Source organism: Rhinoderma darwinii, chromosome 13 (assembly GCF_050947455.1).
Source record: "Rhinoderma darwinii isolate aRhiDar2 chromosome 13, aRhiDar2.hap1, whole genome shotgun sequence".
Lineage (NCBI taxonomy): Eukaryota > Metazoa > Chordata > Amphibia > Anura > Rhinodermatidae > Rhinoderma > Rhinoderma darwinii.
In genome coordinates this window covers 16,628,119-16,648,159 of record NC_134699.1, presented here as the reverse complement: position 1 = coordinate 16,648,159, position 20,041 = coordinate 16,628,119, and the positions used below count along the sequence as shown (strand labels likewise).

Genomic DNA, 20,041 nt, shown 5'->3' with positions numbered 1-20,041 from the left:
CATGTATGTTACAAAATATCAAGGGGAAATACAGGGAGTGAAAAAGCTTGCATATAACTGGACAACTAAAGACACGGTTATTGGAGTTGTCCCCAGAACTGTTGTTTCCGATTAAAATAAACATGTTTTATGGCATGTAATGCAGTTCTCCCCATTGTTTTCACCCATTCAAAAGTACATGCTGTTATTTATAGTGGCTGAAAGCCTTCAGTACCACATAGTGCACCTTTCTTTTCGTTTTTTTTAATGTTACTTTGTGTTTGATATTAGCAGTACTGGTGTAATGATGGCCTAAGGGTGCATTCAGGAATTCAATTGCTTCCTGAAAACTAATGGGACATTTTAGGCAAAATTTGCTCTCATCTAATATCTCCTCAAAGATGTCACCAGGTCTTCATACGTCTTATCAGTTACTCCATTAGAACTAAATTGCTGCAGGCTTTCTTTTTACAATTGCTTTTGCTTCAATTGACATTTTGTACTCAATAGCAGTCGACTGCGCTATTGTTTCCGTGAAAATAATGGAAACTGTACGCAACTGAAACAAACTATAATGGAAGCATTACCATTGAAATCAATGGTAATGCCAATGGAAGCGATAGTTTCCATTCGGCTTTCCGTTCATCTGTTCCTCTGACGGAAAGGTTGAACGGAACCTGAACATTGATGTGAACGGGCCCTTATTCTGATGAATCTCCTTATGGACTCTCTGATTAAAGCTAGGACGATACAGGTTGCTTGGCCAAAGATCGCTGTGTGGTCGCTGAGTTACACTGGCTATATCGCAGTAATGAAATTAAATGGGCTGCATTTTGACCCAGATGTTACAGCGACATCACAATCACAAGATAGACTTGAAGGAGTTTTTGCAACTGTCGCGCGTCGTGGCAACCTAGTTGTAACGCGCCTACATTCCCTTTCATTACTGCGATACTGCCAGTGCGACATTGCAATGCAGGCAGCACAGCGTGCGACCTGTGTCGTGGTCAAAGTCACCAATCAAACCAATCTCAGTATCTGTAAGATCGGTCTGAGTTTGCCGTCTCCACATACAGATATTCTGTTAGGATAGAACCTGTTCCTGTCTTCCTTATCTGTTTTTATGTTGATAAAATAAAACCTTCCTATTCCTTATTAAACCAGGAAAACACACACACACACACACACACACACACACACACACACACACACACACACACACACACACACTTGATGCAGTTTTTGCCTCCGTTTTTTTTTTTTTGCCAAAGACAAAAGTGGATCCAAAGGAAAGGTATAAAGAACAGACTGAGGCATCTCCTTTCTTTTGTGTCCACTCCTGTGTTTGGATAAAAAAAAACGGAGCCAAAAACTGCACCAAACACATGGTGGTTTCACATGTGCGGTTTTGATGCAGTTTTCTAAGCCAATGCTGGGTGTGGATTGTGAAGTGAGGGGATGTAAATTGAAAATATTCTACTTCTCTTTTTTTAAAAAAATTTATAATTCACTCCTGGTTGTGGCTTAAATAACTGCATCAAAATGGAATGTGTGAAAGTCCATAATTCCCATTTATGGTCAATCCTAAGGATAGACTATCAATGTGTGATTTATGTGGGTCCAACCCCTGAGTGAATAGGCTAAGCTCAGGCTGTGCTGTAGTGCCAGGGACAGCTACATTTACAGATGAGCTACTGTGTCTGGAACATTGAAGGTAGGATAACTGAGTAAACACTGCGGATTTTTCGCATTGTATTACAGTAGCCGCAGCGTGGATGATATTTGAACAAATCTCATCAACACACAATGGCAAAAAAAATTCGGGAAACCATTCATAAATTCACCCGCGGTGCGGTTTAATCAGCAGCATATCACTTTATGCTGTGGAATTGCGGCTCTTCTGTTGTGGGTTTTCCCTATTGAATTCAATGGGAGGTAAAAACCGCAAATGTTGCCATTTTTGCTGTGGAAAAGATGTGATTCCGCTGCAACAATTCGCAAATCAGAGAATATTTTTTTCCTCACTGTTGTCCTGCAGATCCACCTGCGCTGTAAAATAACCTGGGTCTGCTGGAAAGCTGTCGGGAAGATGAGTTTCATGTGGCAATTTTTTTTTGCTCTATTACATCTGTTTAGGTTATAGACCTTGATGGAAAAGTGGTAGGAGATGCTTGAGAAGGCCCTAGAGATTGGATCCCCACCAATCAGACATTGATGGAACAGTCTAGGAGTATGCCACTACTGTCGGTCCTTGGAATACCACTTAATAGATTTATATTTGTTAATCAGTGTTGGAAAGAACCAAAGAAGAAAGATGCATACTTTTGCTTATATGGCATACGTAGCATTTAAAGTGAGTCTACTTTGTGACCCATATAATATGCATGTCTAGTATGAGCTCACAGTTAATAGTAGACATTTGTTACATTAATCGGTTCACTTACATATCAGGTGATCAGCGCGGTAGTGGAAAATGTCATGCCAGCTCCACACTTTATCATAAAGAGTGTAATAATGACTCCATTGACAACGCACCAGGGACTCCTCATACTAGTGTACATAAAAATGACACTTGGGGTATGCTCACACGTAGTTTTTTCAGGTGTATTTCCGAGCGAAAAACCCTTGAAATACGCCTGTAAAAAGCACTGACAAAACGCCTACAAACCGCTTCCCATTGAATTCAATGGGAAATACTCTGTGCTCTTCACATGAGGTGTATTTTTACGCTACTGAATTAAAAAAACGCCTTGTAAAAAGAAGTAGCATGTCCGTACTTGAGGCATTTTTGGAGCTGATTTTCCATTGACACTATGAAAAATGCCTCAAAAGAAGCATCAAATTAAAAAAAGCTTTATTTTCAGCTTCAAAAAACGCCTTGAAAACAGCGCCGTAATTATCAGCCATTTTTTATTCAACCTGTGAACATAACCTAATAGTTAATTGAAACTACATTACCAGGTCAGGTTATGAGCCTTCTTCATGCATAGCAGATACACACCATACACAGCAGATACACAGCAGATACACACCATACACAGCAGATACACACCATACACAGCAGATACACACCGTACACAGCAGATACACACCGTACACAGCAGATACACACCGTACACAGCAGATACACACCGTACACAGCAGATACACAGCAGAAACACACCATACACAGCAGAAACACACCATACACAGCAGATACACACCGTACACAGCAGATACACAGCAGAAACACACCATACACAGCAGATACACACCATACACAGCAGATACATACCATACACAGAAGATACACACCATACACAGCAGATACACACCATACACAGCAGATACACACCATACACAGCAGATACACAGCAGAAACACACCATACACAGCAGATACACACCATACACAGCAGATACATACCATACACAGCAGATACATACCATACACAGCAGATACATACCATACACAGCAGAAACACAGCAGAAACACACCATACACAGCAGAAACACACCATACACAGCAGATACACAGCAGATACATACCATACACAGCAGATACATACCATACACAGCAGAAACACACCATACACAGCAGAAACACACCATACACAGCAGATACACAGCAGATACACACCATACACAGCAGATACACACCATACACAGCAGATACACACCACACGCAGGAGATACACACCACACGCAGCAGAAACACCACACGCAACAGAGACACACCACACGCAGCCGAGACACACCACACGCAGCCGAGACACACCACACGCAGCCGAGATACACCACACGCAGCCGAGACACACCACACACCGCAGAGACACACCACACACCGCAGAGACACACCACACACCGCAGAGACACACCACACACCGCAGAGACACACCGCAGAGACACACCGCAGAGACACACCACACACCGCAGAGACACACCACACACCGCAGAGACACACCACACACCGCAGAGGAACACAACACACCGCAGAGAAACACAACACACCGCAGAGACACACCGCAGAGACACACCACACACAGCGGAAAGACACACCACACACAGCGGATAGACACACCACACACAGCAGATATGCACCACACACAGCAGAGACACACCACACACCGCAGAGAAACACAACACACCGCAGAGAAACACAACACACCGCAGAGACACAGCGGATAGACACACCACACACAGCAGATATGCACCACACAGAGCAGATACGCACCAGATACGCAGCGGATTCACGCCCCGTACGCTGCGGATACACGCCCCGTACGCTGCGGATACACGCCCCGTACGCTGCGGATACACGCCCCGTACGCTGCGGATACACGCCCCGTACGCTGCGGATACACGCCCCGTACGCTGCGGATACACGCCATACACACCATACAGAGCAGATACACTCCATACGTGCCCAGTATGTAGCGGATACACGCCCCGTATGCAGCGGATACACGCCCCGTATGCAGCGGATACACGCCCTGTACGCAGCGGATACACACAATACACAATATAGTAACCATGGTTTATTGCCTAAACTTCAATAAGTAGGTCCACCTTGATGTTGTACATACATATTAAGAGTGGGCATGTAACAGACACAAGTTTTTATAGTATTCTATAGTAGAATTATTATTGTGCCACAAAGATTACAGCCCTCTCCTCCATTGTATCTATCTCACTGATCGTGATGTGAGATCAACACACGGCTTTAAGGGAATCTCTAGTGATTATTGGAGTTTGTCATTGTAATTATTGATATGTGAGTCTTTTATACTGTTTGGTAGTCAGATTAGTACATAAATTTAGGTGCCACCAGCAGCAAATATGTATTATTCTGTGGAAACGATTGTGGTGGGTACTGATTTATACTACCAGCACTGTCAATCCTGCAAGACTTATGCCCCTAGTTGGTGGCTGTATTCGCAGGTGGCAATGTTTCACTGCCAGTGGGTTTCTTTTAAAATGTGTTGTCCCTTTAAAAAAATACTTTATACTGACATGGTTCTTTACGTTTTTATACACCCCCCATGAGAGCCTAACTTTTTAACAAGAATACAGTTTGACTTGAGTTTTATGCTTGTGAATAACCTGATAACTGTGTTCACAGATCATGAATACAGAATTTAACGAATATATCTGGCCCAGGACTCGCATAGACTAGGATTAGATGAGGGCAGACCATGGTTGTGATATAATATCTGCATTGTGATGGTAAGGGAATCCCTAGAAAGGGAATCTACAACTGTCCATTGGTCTTCGTTGTGTAAACATGTTGTACGGTATCTATAGTGAATCATATGTGTGCATCTAATCTCTCTCACGATAACATATGATGCCACGTTTGTTGTATTTATGAGGTTAAATCATCATTAGGATGGCTCTGCTTATGCCTCAGGACAGGATTACTGATCTCCTGGCACACCAGTCTTGGCAGTGATGTGATCCCAGGGCTGTGTTACACATCTGAGTACAATCACCCGTGAAGTGTATTATCCCTGTGCTTGTGTAACACACTGATCCAATGGACATTTCACTAGAGCCGGTGTCCGGAATGAGAGTGTACATGATCTGTCTGCCTAGTGTGAATGGTGCAGCATCTGTCTGCTGTGTCTGTGTGTGCCTTGTATTGAATAATAACTTGTTATTGGAGTCTCACTCACATTGCTCATTGTCTATATGTAAATGCATATTACTTACTCTGTCCTTCAAACTTCCTGATGATGGTGTCCAGATAGGTATTCTGGGGGGCTACATGCCCCCTTCTTACCGGCATCTTGGAATCTGGTGTCTCCTCTCAATAAGCTCAGCAGAAAGTTCCCGATCCCCCTGTATTTGGGTTTTTTACCAGAGGAAATCTCAGCACACGTATCCAGGCTTCCAGCTTCATGGCAATAACATTTTGCGGTTCAGTTTAACCCTTTCTGGAAGCATAAAGCAGTTATTCCAGTGTATCCTAGGAGTGATGATGGGAGGATTATGGATTTGCAGGGATGGGCAGTGCATAGAAGCCTGTACTCCCCCCACCTCTAAACTACACATGTGCCAGGAGAGAGGAGTTGTCAACAGCCACAACTGTTAGGATGACAACTTCAATCCCATCTCCCTGACGTCTTAAAATAAACTCTGACCAAGTCCCCAAGCAGGTCAGAGATCACAGGTGCCTCCCCACCAAGAGCCAGCAGCATCCAGATCAATGGCAAGATAGTGGGAGCTGTCCTCTGTGTGCGGTGCTGAACGTGCTGCTGGTAATCCGCGGCTGGGGGTGGAGTGGGGCCGCTCTCTATTAAATCCAGACTCACGTTGCATGTACAGACAAGTCTTATTCTTCTTCTTGTCTATAAGACCGTTTTGAAGGAAATCCCTTCTGTCCACTATTTAGTCGCTGGGCAGATCTGCCCTTGTGTCCACAGAAGTCGGCTTTATAAGGATGCGATCAGCTGCTGGAATCAGACACATTCGTACATAGGAGAGAGTTTACATTGCATTATCCACAGCATATATTATAAGAAAATGCCTTTACTGCTGAAGCTTCTTATGATTAGTTATTACAGCCATTCTATTATTTTTACATTGTATCCCATTTCCCTTTCTTCACACTTGATGAAACATAAAGAGCACAGCTGCTGAAGAAGACCCAGTAGTTGACATGTGCACAAGGCATGCCTCAGAATAGTATTGTAATTGTTTCACTGCTAAATATTTCTACTTTATCACGTTTTATAATGGGTTCAAGTGCTGTTGAAGTAGTGAATGTCATGTTCTGTTTTGTTGTTCTTATGAAGTGCCATTAATCTGTAATAAATTGAGCTGATACACACACACACACACACACACACACACACACACACACACACACACACACACACACACACACACACACACACACACACACACACACACACTCTTTCATCAGCCAATGGTAAAAGGAGATTTAAAAAGTGCTAGTATTATATTGTTTACATTTGTGACACTGAACATTTATTTACCATTTTAGTGGAATAATTCTGCTCTTTAGTAAGGCCTGATTCACACGAACGTGTTAAACGTCCGTGGGACGGCCATTGAAACAGCGGCCGTCCCACGGACCTATGTTATTCTATGTGGCCGTCCACACAGCTGTTGTTTCAACGGACCGTGTGAGGGGTCCGTGGGAAAATAGGACATGTCCTATCTTTTCACGCATCACGCATCCCTCCATAGGCTCTCAACTATGGGGGATGCGTGACATCGCGTCCCGCAGAGCTGAGCACGGATGCACCTTGGACGTGAAAAACTGCAGTTTTTCACATCCGAGATACGCAGCACTCGTGTGAATCCGGCCTAATAAAGATTGTCCAAGAAATGCCATAAAGTGCAATTTATCAGAAGTTCACATAGTATATGACAGTGGTTTGGGTAAAGTGTATAATCCACTTATTGGACATGGAAGTGCGCTCTTGAGAATACTGTAGTATACAAAGCTGCAACCCTCCTCTATAACAAGTGGAAAAAGTCAAATTGTTTGAGTTACTCGTTTTATTGCTATTCACTCTACTTTGGAAATAGCCGAGCAGGATGATATATGGCGAAAGACAGGAAATCCTACATGATTAAGATGCAGATCTCAAAGAGCTCATTAATGGGGTCATTTTCATTAGTATATGTGGGGTAGTTGCCTTATAATCTTTCTTCTCATTATGGTTTAGTCGTTTGTGGTTTATAATCATTTTATTCCTGCTGTGATGTAAATCATCCCTGCCTGAACTGACTAAGGCCTCATTCACAGGGCGTTTCTTTGGCGCTGATTAATCAGAATAAGCATAAAAAGCAGTTGATTTCAATGGGAATCGGAGGCTTTTGTTTTTGCTTTTTTTTTTTCAGGACGGATTTTTATCTGCTCGCTGAAAAAAACAAAACATTTTGCTCTATCTTGGCGTGGATTACAGTTTTGAACCTCCCATTGAAATCCATTGGAGGCAGAAAAAAAACAGCGCTGTGCGACTCAACGCAATTTTTGATGAAAGTTATCCCTTAAGCACAGGATAGTTAATAACATGATGATCGGTGGGGGTCCGACCGCTGGAACTCCCACGATCAGGAGAACGTGGGTCCCGTTCCTCCGAATGAATGGAGAAGCAGGTTGCACTTCCGGCGGTCCCATAGACAGTGAATGGAGCGGCAGTGCGCATTCGCGATCTGCCACTCAGTTCATTTGAAGGAGCGGGACCCCATTCTCGTGATTGGTGGGGGTCCCAGCGGTCGGACTCGCACCAATCAGCATGCTATCGCTTAACCTGTAGTTAGGAGATAACTTTTAATCTTGAGACAACCCCTTTAATAATAAAAAAAGAAATGTAAATAAAAAAAGATCAGAAAAAGAAAATTCACAGAATTCAGTTTTTACAATAAATACACGTTATTAAATATAAGTCCCAAAGCATAAAATACTATACACATATTTGATATCGTCACCACCTGTACAACAAATTTATAGCGTCATTTATGATGATCGGTGTATGCTGTAAAAGAAATACACTGCAGCGGAACTGCTTTTTTTCCTGCATTTTTGCCAAAATAAAAATATAAATTGAAATGATAATTTACCTGAAATAACACTAATAATAATAATAAGTACAACGGGAAGATTACTAGCTCAGCCAAGAAGATCTTAATAATATAGCAAATGTTGTATCTATAGATTGTGAATATGTGGAAATCCCAGGTATTTATGGCATCATTTCATCAATCTTTATTTTTTTTTTTAAATGTTTCTTACAACTTTATTAAAGCAATAGATCTCAATTTCGAAGTTCAGCTTCACCTCTATGCTATGTAAGGCTAGGGAGCATACAACATATATACACATTAGTGTATCAATAACTTTGTTAGACTGCCTATAGGTTATGTGTCTCATGGCTCTGGGCTATTTAGGTGAGCTATTGCTCCCCTGTTACAGTATAAAACAACAGTAAGAATCGATGTGTAAACCTGGTATCCTTCAATAATTTTGAGTAAACCAAAATGCTGTAGAAGTGTCTGGGGAAAAAGTAAAGTTATGTCAGAATGAACTTCAGTTTTCATGCAGGCTTCAGATTCTTGAACATATACTGCATGTAGATTAATATAGAGTTGTTCCCCCACCCCTTGCTTCCATAACTGCCTCTACTCATTTAGGAGGGCTTTCTATTACATAGAGAAAAACGGAGAGGTTTATTTCTGTCCACAAGGGAATTCATGGGGTCAAGTAAAGGTGTTGGCCTGGTTCTCAGCTGGCGTTCCAGTTCATTTGAGAGGTCGGGCTGCAGACCAGTGAAGAGACTGAACACAGCATGGGATTTTATGATGATCGCAGGCAACAGTTTGAGTAATGCCCTTTGTCAGTAAGACAATGCCCCTATGATCAAAATGAGGGCTGGATCACAATGCTAACAAATGTTATTGTATGCTGCATGAAAGGGTTCTTGCTTGAATTCTTGCTTTTGGCAGTCCCTTTTTGTTAGAAGGATCCTCCAATGATATGCTGATCACAGGGTGTCTCGCTGCTGGGATTGACAGTGATCAGCTGTTATCTATGGGGAAACTGGGCAGCAAGTGTTTATTTACCCTGAATAGGGGAAATTAAGTATTACCCAAGCCATTCATATTAATAGACTGACCTAATACTTGTACATGCTGAGTTCTCCAGAGTGAGACACAGTTTGTAGCTGCTCCTCGTTCTGACTAATAAATGAGGATCCTAAACACTCCCTCCCCCTTATTTACTAAAAATCTTCTAATAGGATTGAAATTGGGCTTTCTAAATCAGACAACCACTTGAAGATTTTTCCTTCACTTGAACAATGGGACCCAGCCCCAAACCATAAAATACATCCTTAATGCCGTTATTCCTACAATACAGTTTACAGGTGGCACTGTGCATTTGAGTAGGAAACATTCTCCTGGCGCCCACCAAACCATGAAGTTCATAATGAAAGTCTACCAGGTGGGGAAATGTGATTCATCACGCAAGATGTCTCTTATCCAGTGTTAAAATTCTTTACATTTTGCAATGTACTTGAAAGTGTAATCAGACTTCTGTTTTCACAATACATGCATAAAATTATGCAAAACTATTAATTCAACCAGGAATAGGTTTAAATGTCGACTACAATAATCTTTTTCAGCCTGAAACCTCAACAGGAGAAAAATGAGAAAGAGGTATAGAAATATATTGTTTATGTTGAATAACCATAAAGTGTAGCTCACGCTGTAATTAAGTTGTCATTGGTAAGGGCCAGAGTTCTGCGGCCACCATCTAACGCCAGAAAAAGTAGTATGGAGGAACATGTCCAACCCTGTGTTCCTCTGAGAGATAAGTTTATTCCCCTCTACCTCATGTGGGGAGTCAAGAAAGCTAGTCGTCCCAACATTGTAATGCCAGCTTCAAATTTTTAAATATGGTTTGTTGCTGCAAATGAATTGTATTTTGTTCTCTATATGTATTTTAATATCTCTGCTGTAACTAGACAAAAATATCTCTGAACCAACAACAGTAGACAGAGATGAGTGATTAGATGATCCCTGTACAATGCAATTATACAAGACTACCAACATGTCGGCGATTATTTTACTCCTTAAATCATTTTGAAAGCAATTTCATGGCTGAAAAAGTTTGAAAAATGAGCATTAAAACTCCAGAATTTGTTAGTTAAAAAAACAAAACAAAAAGCTCGGGTTGCTATTCAGGTCCTGTATCTTCCTATAACTGATGGCGGTTTGGGATTCCCCCATGTTGCAGCGTATTACCATGCTTGCATTTTGGACCAATTGCGACAGTGGTTGAACCCCACACAGTTGAAGCACTGGGTTGTAATTGAAAGGGTCCTGTTGGCATTTTGATTCTCCTAACTCATATTTATGGGCTGCTGCGCTCAAAATGTCCATCCCTACTCCATATATGATGACTATTAAGGCTGCTCTGTCTTCGTGGAAATTGATGGTGGTCAAAAAAGCTCTCTTTCCTTTGAGGGTGTCTGAGATGTCTATTCGGACTCTCTCGCAACTGATTCCGAATATGAATTTGTCTCTTTGGGAGACAAAAGGTATTAAAACTGTGGGGGATGTTTGGAGTGGAGGTGTTCTTTCTACTTTTGCAGAGCTAACTACTAAGTATGATTTGCCAGCAACTGACTTTTATAAATATGTCCAGATTCGTCACTTCTTACTGGGTCTAGGTAGTAGTTCCCTTTCTTCTAAGTCACTCTACGAATTATTATTTTTTTCAGTACGCAAAAACTGCAAAAAGAGTGTCTAAGGCATATGTGGCTGTCCTGGAAAGTTTACAGCACACTACCCTCCAATGTGTTGAAAGGTGGGAGATAGATTTATCTTTACCTCCTGGCAGTGTCGATTGGCAGGCCACCTTTTTCCTGGCCTCTCAGTTGTCCAAATCTACTCACCATTTAGAAGCTACTAGAAAGGTACTATATAGATGGTACCTGACGCCTCACCGCCTCTCTATTATTTATCCTAATTCTTCCAATGTATGTTGGAGATGTTGTTCGGAGGTGGGGACTCGTAAACAAATTTTTTGGTACTGTCCAGCTCTAAAACCTTCTTGGGGTAAAATAGATAAATTATTATCGAATGTCCTACAATACCCTTTAGAATGTAATCCGGCATTGGCCCTGCTTAATGTAGGGTTAGATTATTTCCACTCTTATGATAAGACTATTATCTTCCACGTATTATGCTCTGCAAGAATTCTTATAGCTAAGTATTGGAAGAAGACCTCCACTCCTACGTTGACTGAGGTGATTCAGTATGTCAGCCTTAATTGTATCATGGAACAAACGATTTTCCTGCAAAGAACCCATATGTCACAATGTCTTCCTTGGGATAAATGCACCTCTTCTCACTATTATGTAGATTCTCTCTATTCCTAATCCTTTTTACATCATTTTCTATGACCATGTGAGTTATGCTTAGTTCTGTTAAGCTTAGTTCTGTTTTGTTTTTGTTTTTCCTTATTTTGACTTTTATCTCAATTCCTGATTTATCGTCTTCCTACTCAGGGCTAGCATATATTTTGAGTTCGCTATGCCTCCATGACCGACTAATGTGCATTTTTGTTTTTGTCTCTTGAACATTTGGGGTTTGCGACTTTTGCACACCGTCACTCACTAGGGTGTTTCACTGTCTATTTTTATAGCTGTCAGTGGGGGATGTCCCGCTTTTCATTTAGATGTATAAATGTATGCGATGCCTTTATGTTTTTCTCAATAAAAATCATATGTTTTAAAAAAAGAAAAATGAGCATTTAAAATGTGATCATATTGTTGCATTTTTAATTAAGTTTATTTCATACCATATCCTTTATTGTGCGGTGTCAAAAATGGTGCAAAAAGGATACCTTGAATGGTGAAATTTACTAAGCCTTGTTCATACAGTGCAGATTTTGAGGCATTTTTATGTATCCAAAAGAATTGGATTTAAAAAGGGAAATATAAGGCAGGATTTGCATAGGTTTGTTCTAGCCAAAACCAGGAGTGGATCATAAAAAAAGTAAAAACTAAGGGCCTCATGCTGTATTACAAGCTGCGAGTTGTAAGGAGCTGTAATACGCAACCCATAGAAGTCTATGCAACCTTGTCAAACTTGCTATACAAGGTCTAATTACAATGTCTAAGAACGTAATCCCATTGCAAGTGGATTAAATAAAAGCTTTTAAATGCATCCCTAGTGTGGTGCCAAGAATTATGCGGCTATACTGTATCTCTGTAATTTCTGCTCATACGGTTACCTGATATATTAGTGTAGGTTCATCAAAGATGAAAGGTGATTATATACGTATTGGGAAAAATGACCAGATGTAAAATTTGTGCTCTGTGCTCCTCGGTTTTTCAGTAACCAGTTAAGATGACTTCAGGTCTAACCCTATTGCTGATTGATGTGGATGAATTCCCCTTCTCCTCCACATCTATAACTTCTCGCAAAATGCTTCTAAGGTAAAATAGTTAAATCACTGGAATAGGACTAGAGTTTAGTTTAAAATGTAACTTTTAGGCTGGGTTCACACGTGGCGGAATTTCACTTGAATTCCGCTGCGGACACTCCGCAGCGTTAATCCGCAGCGGAGCCGTTTCTCCATTGACTTCCACTTAAATTTAGAAGTGTTCGTTTAGACGATGCGTAAAATTCCGCTGCGGAGCATAGGCTGCGGAGCGGAATTTGTTGTCCGCAGCATGCTCTGTCTGTTGCGGAGCAGTGGCGGACTGGTTGCGGACTCATGGCGGAATTTCTCCATTGACTTCAATGGAGATTCTAAATTCCGCAATGAAGTCCGCAGCTGTCATGCACATGTTATGTGTGCTGCGGATGCGTCTTGCTTTTTTGACATGACATTTCTTCATTCTGGCTGGACCTAGGTATTTCTAGGTCTACAGCCAGACTGAGGAAGTCAATGGGGCTCCCGGAATTACGGGAGCGTTGCTAGGAGACGTCAGTAAATAGTCACTGTCCAGGGTGCTGAAAGAGTTAAGCGATCGGCAGTAACTGTTTCTGCACCCTGGACAGTGACTACCGATCCCAATATACAGCTACCATATAAATCTTTAATATTTGAACTTGCATTGAATTCGGGATTAACAAGTAATCTATGAATGACTGGAGTTAAGAGGTAAATTCCAATATTGGGCTAATCCTTTAATCGACTTGGATATCCCATCAGTTATGACTCCTGTATTGTTCACCATATGACATTGTACACAATTATCGCAACTGCTTCTTTTCTTTTTCTGTATATTACACTACTGACCATACGCAAGAGATTTTGTATGGATGAAACGAACGATCAGTGATTTGCCGTTTTAACTTATGGCGTGGTCATACAAAACAACGAACGTCCTTGATAGACAATTTGTTCAGAAAACGGTTGTCTGAAATAACAACCCTAAAAAAACGCTATTGAATGTGATCTCCACAATCTGGTTTTCATTTACAGGTATTGTTCATTTTGCAATTATATTTCCATGATATCCCAAGTAAAGGCTGAAGGAGGAGGCACAAAAGACACATGGGTGAAATATATCAACAGATTTATGCCAGAAACTGGCATAAGATATGGCACAAATCTACACCTGCTTATAGCAAGCGTAGATTTGTATTTCTGTCACATGGATAGTTAAAGATACGCCAAATATATTAAGAGGCGTGCGCTTCTTAATATATTTGGCGCATTTTCTGCCGACATATGTTAGTTTAAGACTGACGTGTTGATATATTTTCCCCAAGATTTGTGTTTTTCCTTCTGATCTCTTTCTATGAAGGAGAGAAAGAGGTTAATGTATGAAAAGTATGCAAGTGTTGCCCATAGCAATCAATACGATTCTAACTTTAATCTTCCAAAAGTTTATTTTAAAATGTAAGAGGTGAGCTGATTAATCACTTTAGGTAAGAGTTTGTCTTAGAATAGTTTTTATGCATGAGGCCCAAAAAACATTCTTTAACGTGCAAAATGTTCATGATTGTAGGAGTATTGTAGTCGTTGAGTAATAAGTGTAGTTTTAAGCATTCTTTGGATACACTAAAAAAATTGTGCTTGGTTCCTGAAGGGTTAAAGCACCCATATATAGTGAAGTCTAGATTGAAACATCTAATTATAGCTTATGAGACATTGTGTGGTTATATAACTCTTTAGTAATGCTTTATAAATAGACTCTAATGAACAGTCAACCATATTATCAGGTCACTCTACAGAGGTTCATTGTAACACTTGGAAGGTGAATATTCCACTCTGGCTCGTTTTTTCGTGTCTAATCTCTGCACTGAAGCCATGCACGCTTCACATGATTCATGTATACACTGCAGGTGATGCAGGTCTTCAATGATCTAAATATTTACAAGTGATCCTTTTCCCTGCTATTCTATCCCAACTCCACCATAAACATGCATGTTTATATCAATGGGAAGAGAGAAATAGGTTGCTGCCATATGGTTGAGAATTTGAACAAACCTCATCCAAATCCTGCAGAATTTTTTTAGCGCAAAAATTTACCAGCGGTTCAGATTTTAAAATCCACAGCATAACAATTTACGCTGTGGATTTTCACAGCAGATTTTTCCCACCTTCAGTGTAATTTTTTCCATCGCACGTGCACCTACCCGTAGACATCAGAATCTCTTAAATGGTATCCATGTCTAGGAAAGATGTAGCAAAGCTGGAGAAGCCTCTAAGGTAGGCAACCAAATTAATTAAAGGACTAGGTGGATTATTTAAATAAAGTTACAGTTTAGGGTCATTATGTAATTTAACCCATTAAGGACGCAGCCTAGTTTGGGCCTTAAGGCTCAGAGCCCATTTTTGAAATCTGACATATTTCACTTTATTTGGTAATAACGTCGGAATACGTAAACTTATCCAAGCGATTCTGAGACTGTTTTCTCGTGAGACATTGGGCTTTATGTTAGGGCTAAAATTTGGTCGATATATTCAGTGTTTATTTGTGAAAAATTGCTAAATTTAGAGAAAATTTTTAAAAAATAGCATTTTTCTGAATTTAAATGCATCTGCTTGTAAAACAGACGGTTAAACCACCCAAAATAGTCACTAGTTCACATTTCCTATATGTCTACTTTAGATTGGCATCGTTTTTTGAACATTCTTTTATTTTTCTTGGACGTTACAAGGCTTAGAACATAAACAGCAATTTCTGATATTTTTAAGAAAATTTAAAAAGCCTTTTTTTTAAAGAACCTGTTCAGTTCTGAAGTGACTTTGAGGGGCCTATGTATTAGAAACCCCCATAAAACACCATTTTAAAAACGAGACCCCTCAAAGTATTCAAAACAGCATTTAGAAAGTTTTTTTTAACCCTTGAGGATTTCACAGGAATTAAGTGGAGGTGAAATTTGCAAATTAAATTTTTCTTGCTGAATTTCAATTTTATTCAATTGTTTTCTGTAACACAAAAGGTTTTACCAGAGAAACTCTACTAAATATGTATTGTCCAGATTCTGCAGTTATTAGAAATGTCCCACATGTGGATCTAGTGTGCTCGTGGACTAAAACACAAGCCCCAGAAGCAAAGAAGCACCTAGTGCATTTTGCCTCTTTTATATTAGAATATATTTTAGGCAGCATGCCAGGTTTGAAGAGGTGTTGAGGTGCCAAAACAGTTGGTATCCCCCAATAGTGACCCCATTTTGGAAACTGCACCATTCAAGGAATTCATTTATGGTTGTTGTTACCATTTAGACCCCACAGTTTTTTCACAGAATTTATTTGAATTGGGCGGTGAATTAATAAAAATGTAATTTTTTCCAATAATATGTCGTTTTGGCTCAAAATTTCTTATTTTCACAAGGAATAAAACACCCCATTTTGGTGCCCAATTTGTCCTGAGTGTGGCAATAACCCATTTGTGGTGATAAACTGCCGTTTGAGCCCATGGGAGGGCTCAGAAGGAAAGAAGCGCTATGTGTTCTTTGGAATCCAGATTTTGCTGGATTTGTTTTCGGGTGCCATGTCGCATTTGCAGAGCCCCAGAGGTATCAAAGCAATGGAAACCCACTAGAAGTGACCCCATTTTGGAAACTACACCCCTCAACGAATTCATTTATGGGTGTTGTGACCATTTAGACCCCACAGTTTTTTTCACAGAATTTATTTGAATTGGGCTGTGAATTAAAAAAAATAATATTTTTTTCCAATACTATATTGTTTTGGCTCAAAATTTCTTATTTTCACAAGGAATAAAACACCCCATTTTGTTTCCCAATTTGTCCTGAGTGCGGCAATACCCCATTTGTGGTGATAAACTGCCGTTTGGGCCCATGGGAGGGCTCAGAAGGAAAGGAGCGCTATGTGTTCTTTGGAATCCAGATTCTGCTGGATTGGTTTTTGGGTGCCATGTCGCATTTGCAGAGTCCCAGAGGTATCAAAGCAATGGAAAAAGTCTACACCCCTTAAGGCATTCATCTAGAGGTGTAGTGAGCATTTTGATCCCACAGGTATTGTCTAAAAGGTAATGCGCAGCAGATGGTGCAGCATGAGATTTGCAATTTTCTATATATATATATATCTATCTATGCCATTTCAGTGTCCAATATATTGCGCCCAGCATGCGCCACCGGAGATATACACCCCATAAATTGTAATGTGGGTTCTCGTGGGTACAGCAATACCCTACATGTGGCTGTTATCCTCTACCTGGGCACACGGCAGGGCTTAGAAGGGAAGGACCACTATTTGGCCTATTGGAGCTATTCTGGTGCTAAGTCATGAATGCAGAAGCCCCTGAGGTACCAATACAGTTAAAACCCCCAAGAAGTGACCCGATTTTAAAATCTAAACCCCTTAAGGCATTCATCTAGAGGTGTAGTGAGCATTTTGAGCCCACAGGTATTGTCTAAAATGTATTGCGCAGCAGATGGTGCAGTGTGAGATTTGGAATTTTATATATATATATATATATGCCATTTCAGTGTCCAATGTATTGTGGCCGGCATGCACCACCGGAGATATACACAACCCATAAATTGTAATTCGGGTTCTCCTGGGTACGGCAATACCCTACATGGGGCTGTTATCAGCTGCCTGGGCACAGAGCAGGGCTCAGAAGGGAAAGATGAGGGGGATAAGCTGTGCGGAGTGCATCAGGGTAAATAAAACTGGGGTAAATTAAAAATCAAGGGATGTATGATAAATTTTAAAAGACTCTTTCATTACAGAGCCCTGGCTTTTCGGGACACGTGTTACATTGGTATATTGTGTCCTTTCTTATCCCCCTCTTTGAGCAGACTCTCTGCCTCTTTTGATTCTTTCCCTTCTTGCCAGTTTGGGGAACTTCTGGAAAGTTTTGCCCTGGTACAATGCGTGTGGCCTCGCTTCCAGAAGTACTGGGTGCCCCCCCTTCCTGGTCCCTAAAGATTAGGTTTTTGATAACCACCACTTGAAATTCCAGGAATGTTCCCCTTTGGCCTGCACATCGATGTAGCACGTACGCATTGTACAATGCCATCTGTATGATTTGCACGACCAGCTTCTGATACCACACCCTTGTTTTCCTTATGGCTCTGTAGGGTTTCAGGACATGATCTGACAAGTCCACCCCTCCCATGTACCTATTATAGTCCAGGATGTAATCTGGTTTGGGGGTCTCTGTACTGGTACCCCGTACAGGTACATGGGAACTGGTGTGGCCATGTATTGTTGTCAATACAAGGACATCTCTCTTGTCTTGTACTTGACACACAATATGTTGCTGCTAGATTGTGCCCTGCTTTCACCCCTTCTGAGTGTTTGCCGCATGCCGCAGTACTTCTGGAAGCGAGGCACTTGAAAAGTGGGACGCTGGTATAAACATTATCCAGGTAGAGGTGGTAACCCTGGTCCAGCAGTGGGTGCACCAAATCCCACACAATTTTTGCATTAACTCCCAGTAAGGGGGGGCATTCTGGGGGCTGAATACTGGACTGGTGTCCTCCCCTTCATATATCCTAAATTTGTAAGTATACCCTGATGCACTCTCGCACAGCTTATACATCTTCACGCCATACCTTGCCCTCTTACTCGGCAGGTACTCGCGGAATTGAACCCTCCCTTTAAAATGTACCAGGGACTCATCAATAGAAATACACTTCTCGGGGGTGTATGCTTGGGCAAACCGGGCGCTGAAATGGTCTAATAGGGGTCTCAGTTTATACAAACGGTCAAAACTGCGGTCATCTCGGGGTGGGCACTGCTCATTATCAGCATAATGTAAGAAGCGAAGTATTGCCTCATAACGCATCCTGGACATGGCCATGCGGTACATCAGGGTGTGGTATAAGATGTCGGTGCTCCAGTAGGTCCTAATGGATGGCTTTTTCAGAAGCCCCATGTTCAAGTGAAGACCCCCAGAACTAGCCCAACTCTGCTGCGTCTACAGGGGTCCACCTGTGGGATTGGGCATAAAATGATGTGGTGTTCTTGGTAATATATTGTTGGGCATATAAATTTGTCTGGGAGACCATTAGCTCTATAAAGTCATCAGTGAAAAAGAACTTGAAAAAGTCCATCTCACTGAGCCCTGCCGTGTTAAATTTGATCCCCAGACTGCCCGTATACTTGGGGATTTGGGGCTCATAATTGTCTGGTGTGGGGGTCCATATGGGGTCACTTCGCTCAGGGGCTTCAACTGCGACGGGGTCACTTCTCTCGGGGTTTCAACTGTGGTGGTGGTCCTGGGACGTCTCGTAGGTGGTCCCTCCTCTTCATCACTAGATGAGGAGGTTGACAAATAAAAAAGAGATTCATCATCCGACGAGTCTGTGTCGGAGGCAAGAAATGCATAGGCCTCTTCGGCAGAAAATCATCTTTGGGACGTCTTTTATTATTTGTGTTACACGTGTAAATTGTGTGCTTAGACACGTGTATTATGTATTCAGCAAATAAAAAAAAATCCCTAACTAAAAGCAATAGGATGCTACACAAAACTTTTTTTTTTTAGAGAACAAGTGGACTTCCCTGACACGAAAGCTAACTGCGGTGAGAGTTCCTAACACTAAACCTAACTAGATTTTTTTTAACTTCCCTAACGCTAAGCCTAACTACGGCGACGATTCCCTGACACTAAAGCTAACTAGATTATTCCGAGCTTCCCTGACACTAAGCCTAACTACGGTGACGGGTGCCTGACACTAAACCTAACTAGATTATTCCAAGCTTCCCTGACACTAAAGCGAACTACAGTGATAGATCCCTAACGCTAAAACTAACTACAGTGATAGATCCCTAACGCTAAAACTAACTACAGTGATGGATTCCTGACGCTAAATTCCCTGACACTAAACCTCACTACGCTTTTTGACGGTTCCCTATCACTAACTAACCCTAATACTAAACTAGCTAGATGATAATTTTCTAAACTAACTTTTTTTTTAACTTAAATTTAAATTTTTTGGTTTTTGTATTTTATAGAGAAAAAAAAAAGAAAAAAAATAATCCACAGGGACCAAGAAAATGTGGCCCTGAAGACTAAGAAGTGTTCAGTGATATATCACTGACCAAAAACGGGGGTGACAAGGGGAACACAAGGAAGAGGACTGGTGTGGGAAGTGGATGGAGCAAG

At 41.2% G+C, this 20,041-nt stretch overlaps 2 protein-coding genes across 9 annotated transcripts in view; one reads left to right on the top strand and one right to left on the bottom strand.

Annotated features, from left to right (window-relative positions):
- KCNH6 (potassium voltage-gated channel subfamily H member 6) overlaps positions 1–6,283 on the bottom strand; it is a 133,645-nt gene extending 127,362 nt beyond the window's left edge. The window contains exon 1 of the mRNA XM_075845047.1: positions 5,670–6,283. Within this exon, the coding sequence (XP_075701162.1) occupies positions 5,670–5,745 (76 nt within the window). The 5' untranslated portion in view covers positions 5,746–6,283. The remainder of the gene's footprint in view (positions 1–5,669) is intronic.
- Positions 1–20,041, top strand: part of CYB561 (cytochrome b561) — a 259,428-nt gene that overhangs the window by 74,915 nt on the left and 164,472 nt on the right. For 5 of the 8 annotated variants that reach the window (XM_075845055.1, XM_075845050.1, XM_075845052.1 and 2 more), the window contains exon 3: positions 5,080–5,183. The exons of the other annotated variants lie outside the window; for them this stretch is intronic. The gene's annotated coding sequence lies outside the window, so the exon portion shown is untranslated. The remainder of the gene's footprint in view (positions 1–5,079; positions 5,184–20,041) is intronic. 8 annotated transcript variants of the gene reach the window in all.